Here is a 4,882-nt window from a genome sequence, read left to right as displayed (position 1 = left end):
CCCGAGGCTGTGGAGCTCGATCCGTCACTGCAGTTCATGGACAGCGATCTCGAGGATATGCACACCACACTGGCGCTCTGGACGCGGGGGTGGAACGTCTTCGGACTGACAGAGCCGGTGGCCGTAGGCACTGGCGAGAGTGAGCTGCCCACCTCCATGCCTGCGACGGCACCGGCAGCATCCGGCGCAGGACATGATGGGCAATGCTTAGTGGACGAGGCGGCAGATGGTGTACCGACAGAGCTGAGCAATGCGCGCACCTTCACCCAAGACAAGTTCTGGGCTTTGGTAATGTCTCACCGCGATGCCGGGACGCCTCTTGGCTCCACGAAAGAGCGGAACCAAACGCCCACGCCGCGGGCAAGCTCGCCATCGCCTTATCCCTTGCGCCGAACGATGAAGGAGTGGGAGTTGTTTGCCGGCGTAGATTTGACGGTGCTTCATGACGCGCTGCGCTCGCCGTGACACCCGAAGTTGCCCGACTCACCCCCCTTGCCACAACAGCCCCGCGCAAGATGACGACGACCTCCTCATTCCTTCTGCGCGCCCAACGAACGCCTGAGCTCTGCATCGCTCACCTCCTGTACACCCACCCACCCACGCGGTTGACAGCAGTGTGAGTGTTCTCTCTCTTCATACGCTCTACTCCTCGCACTCGCACTGCGCTGCACGTCCTCCTCTGCACGCCGCGTACTTCGCCTCTCTCGCACTACTGCGCTTCTTTCCCCCTCTTCTCTCTATTTCCGCCTTCGCCTCTCCCCTGAGCGAGAAGGATGGCCACCCACCTCTCCGGCGCGTGGTGCCACGGCTCTCGTACTCCCTCCCCCCCTTCCCCCCTCCACTCCATGTGAGGAGAGGCCAGGCAGACGACAGGCTGCCCACGGGTGGTACGGCTGGGCGGGCTGCTGGGTGCCGGCGGACAGGTCTGGGCTGGCGCTGTGTCGGGAAGGCGCGCGCGGGCAGGGCACCATTGGGCTCGCCGGACTACTGTGCGAGGTGGGGGGTCCCCGCGCCGTGTGCCGTGTTGTGCCGCGGCTTGGGGGTGGGGCGCCGGGTCTCGGGGCCCTGGCCTGCTTCTTCCCTGGGCTCGTCAGGCGTGCGGCGCACGCGGGGGGCCCCCTGGCGCCGATGGCGCGGCACGTACGCGTGGAAGGGGGCCAGCGGGGCGAAAGGCTCTGCTGGCCACGTCTGCCTTCTTCATTAAGGACTCTCTTAAGGCACTGCCGCCTGATTTCTCTCCTCAGACATAATGGGGAGGGGGTGGGGGGAGTCTGCAGCGCCCCATCGGCTGCTCATGCTCTCTTTCTTTCCTCTGCACCCTCTGCACTCCGGGTTGTCGCGGCATCGTTGCCTGGTCGCGCCATGCCTCCCTCTCTGCCCCTCTCTGTTGTGCTCTCCCTGGCAGCTCCGCGCCTGCAGCGTGTGTAATCGACAGCCTTTTTGCCCTCTCCGCTTGTGTGTGTGTGTGTGTGTGTGTGTGTGTGTTTGCCTCCTGAACACCCCACCGCTTCTTCGCCTACCCAAACGCACCGCCTCTCTTTCACACAGTGTCGTGCGCAATCCTCTCTGACCGTCCTCGCCCTGTATGGACACTCTCAGACGGAAACGCCCCGAGCATCGCTTCGGCGACAGACGCGAAGGGGAAGACGTCAGTCATGCACGCCACCACGATGCGGAGCAGTGTGGCACAGCCATTGAAGAGGCGTGCTGTGCTGGGGCCTGCCGTTGACGCGGACGAAGATAAGGCCTCCCACATCGTCCCAGCTAAGGCCTTGATGGGCAACGCCTTCTTCTCGTCGCTCCTTTCCACGGCAAAAAGAGTGCCTCTGCCCGCATTCACCAACACCAACGCCGTGCCCCGCGTGTTCCTCACATTGTGCCTGTCAGTGCGCAGGTCCTCTGCGGCAACCTTGGGGCGGCGGGTACTGGGCCGCCCACCGTACAGTGGGCACGCAACTGAGCTTGGCATTCTGGCGCTCGTGCTTCTGATCCTGACCGCGCACGTGACGTATAATGTACGCTACATCTTGAGCACGGACGACTCGCTCGACCACGTGGTGAATCTGCAAGACCCAGAGCGTGGGCCGTGGTCTGTGCTGGTGCAGCACGAGGATGCACTGCAGCGACTCAACTTCACACATCAGCAGCGCTGCCGCGTCGGATCGATGCTGTGCGACCCGCTAGTGATCGGCGCCGCCTTCCTCCCGTCGTGGACTCTGCACGTCGTGGAGGAGGGCTGCGCGGACTGCACGGACCAGCAGACTTACGCCAGCGCTGTCGAAGGCGTAGTGCTGCAGGCGCGCCACGCCGTGTTCGCGACGTCGGCTGCCCCGCTGGGCCGTGTCGGGCCGATGCTGCTGGCGATGGCGAGCGTGACGGACGACGTGGATGTGCGCGCGGAGCTGCCGCAGTGGGAGTGGCTGCGGCACGTGCACGGCAGCGGCTTTCCGGCGGTGGGTGGCGCGGCTGGGGGGTCTGCGCCGCCGCGCGCACCGTATCTGGCGGTGATGGGCATCCCGTCGACGGATCAGCGCCCGCGCGCCGCCCTGCGTGAGGCGCAGCGCAAGACGTGGCTCGCGTACCAGGAGGTGGCGCGCCGCGACAACCACTTTACTGGCGCGCTGCTGGCGCTCTACGTCTTCGCCGCGGCGGAGCCCGACCCCATTCTGGACCCATCCGCGGACTCCGCCGAGTCACTGCACAGCGGCACGTCAGCTGCCTCGCCGGGGCGAGCGCGCCTGAGGGTGCTGTTGCCCACGACGGCGGAGTACAAGGCGGCCACCCAGGCGCTCCTGGCGAGGGCCATGCAGGCCGACGGTGTCGACGCCGTTGCCGGCGAGGGCTTTGCGCAGCGCCGGATGGAGCTCCGCCGCGGCTGGAGCATTGCTGCAGTGGACGGCTCACCGTGCGCGGAGGTGGCCAGCAGCTGGACGGCTGGCGGCGCGAAGACGTCTGCGCTGTCGTACCTGAGCGGGGCCCTGTCGCTCCCCGTGACGCCGGCGTTCACGTCGCCGGCGGAGTACATCTGCCACGCGTCGTCTGCGCTGTGGCAGGAGGCGCTGACGCACCGCAACGTCCTGTGGATCGACATGATGACGGACCGGCGGCCAACGACCAAGAAGAAGCTCGGCGAGCCAACGAAGTGGGGCCTGCCGGTGGAGGTTGGGATGAGCCAGAAGCTGATCCTGTGGCTGGCGTACGCGTACCACGCCTTCAAGGATGTCCCTTTCATCATCAAGGGCGACGACGACGCGTACGTGAAGGTGCCGCAGTTCCTGAGCGATGTGCGGTACGTGATGGGCGGCATGCAGGGCCGGCCCCCGCCGCCATCGTCGCGACGGGGGGCTGCAAGTGGGCAAGGAAATCTGACGGAGACACTCGGGCGTCTGAGCGCGGAGGAGCTGGCAAAAAGTGCCTCTCTGGCCGAGGATACGGAGTGTGTGTATTGGGGTAGCCTGCGGCATCACTTGCACACCCAGTTCAGCGCCGGCATGACCTTTATGCTTCACCGGCGCGTTGTGCAGGCGCTGCTTGAGCCGAAGGTGGGCACGCTGCGGCTGGATGTTTTGCGTCTCGCTGCGGACGACTTCTCCGCGAAGCGAACGTTGGCCTACCGGAGAATTATGTTTCACCACGAAGACATCCTCATTGGGCTGCAGATTTATCGTGCGCTGGAACGGGTGAAGGCGCTGTGCCGCACTGGACGGCTGTGGTATGTAAAGGAGTGGTACGCTCGGTTTCACGACATGCACGTTGGCCGGACGCACAACGTCACGTGGTCGACGGTGGTAGCGCACCGCTGCCGACCTGCGGACGCCTATTACCTCCACTTTTACTTTCAGGAGGAGCACCGCATAGCCGCCGCCGTCTCCGCAAGCAGGCTTGCAACGGAGGAGGAGCACGAGGCGGCAGCGGTCAAGAGGGCGTCGCAGTGGTTGGAGGGGAACCTGCAGGATCCACACATGATGGCGATGAATTGGAGCGGCCTGCCTGATGTGCAGTGGGTTCAAGGCACTTCGCGGCGTCCGTCATTCACGTTGGCCGAAGGCGACGGTGTTGCCGTGTACGACAACCGCTACGAGTACTGGAGGCATGAGGCGACGAACATCCATGACGGGTATCGCTCTCTACCGCAGTGGTGAGATGGTGGCCGTAAGCGGGTGGCGCGTTGGCGTAGCAAGACTTTCAGCGTACCCCCCCACACACACACGTAGCGTGTCGGCGAAAGCCAGAAAGCGAGGCCGAAGAGCCTGCGAGACGGCCAGATCATGAAGGGAGCACCAACCCAGTAGTGCCCACCCCTGTGTGACAGTGCGTTGTGAGTGAGGCCTGTGCCTGCCTGTGAGTTCTCGCTACGGTGCGAGCGCAAGGAGATGGAGGCGGCTGTGCGATGTTGGTACTGCAGCGAACTACCGCAGCGGTTGGCTTAACCACCACACCGCGCCCCTCCTCCCCCGCGATCATCTCCGCTGCCTCTTTCTCTAGAGCGTCTCCGGGGGAGTTATTCCATCACCGAGAGGCACACGAGATCATCTCGAAAGCGCCGCCGGACGCGCGCATTTACCCGTTATCTTCTGCGCTGCTTTGCTCGCTCGCTCTGACTGCCGTGTACGTCCGTTTACCTCCGCCTTCTCCCCTGAGCGAGGAGGATGGCCACCCACCTCTCCGGCGCGTGGTACCACGGCTCTCGTACTCCCTCCCCCCCTCCACCCCTCCAATCCAAGTAAGGAAAAGCCAGGCAGACAACAGGCTGCCCACGGGTGGTACGGCTGGGCGGGCTGCTGGGTGCCGGCGGACAGGTCTGGGCTGGCGCTGTGTCGGGAAGGCGCGCGCGGGCAAGGGCCTATTGGGCTCGCCGGACTACTGTGCGAGGTGGGGGGTC

The 4,882-nt window shown here is 65.0% G+C and overlaps 1 protein-coding gene across 1 annotated transcript; it reads left to right on the top strand.

The window, feature by feature from the left end:
- Window positions 1-1,655: 1,655 nt before the first annotated feature.
- On the top strand, window positions 1,656-4,142 carry SCGR1 (phosphoglycan beta 1,3 galactosyltransferase; the record flags this gene model as incomplete). Its single annotated transcript, XM_001561488.1, has 1 exon — window positions 1,656-4,142. The coding sequence occupies one exon, from the start codon at window positions 1,656-1,658 to the stop codon at window positions 4,140-4,142; it is 2,487 nt and encodes an 828-aa protein (XP_001561538.1).
- Between the last annotated feature and the right edge of the window lie 740 nt (window positions 4,143-4,882).

This window comes from Leishmania braziliensis, chromosome 2, assembly GCF_000002845.2.
Source record: "Leishmania braziliensis MHOM/BR/75/M2904 complete genome, chromosome 2".
Taxonomy (NCBI): Eukaryota; Euglenozoa; class Kinetoplastea; order Trypanosomatida; family Trypanosomatidae; genus Leishmania; species Leishmania braziliensis.
The sequence above is the reverse complement of the archived record's forward strand: the minus strand, read 5'-3'. Positions and strand labels throughout refer to the sequence as shown.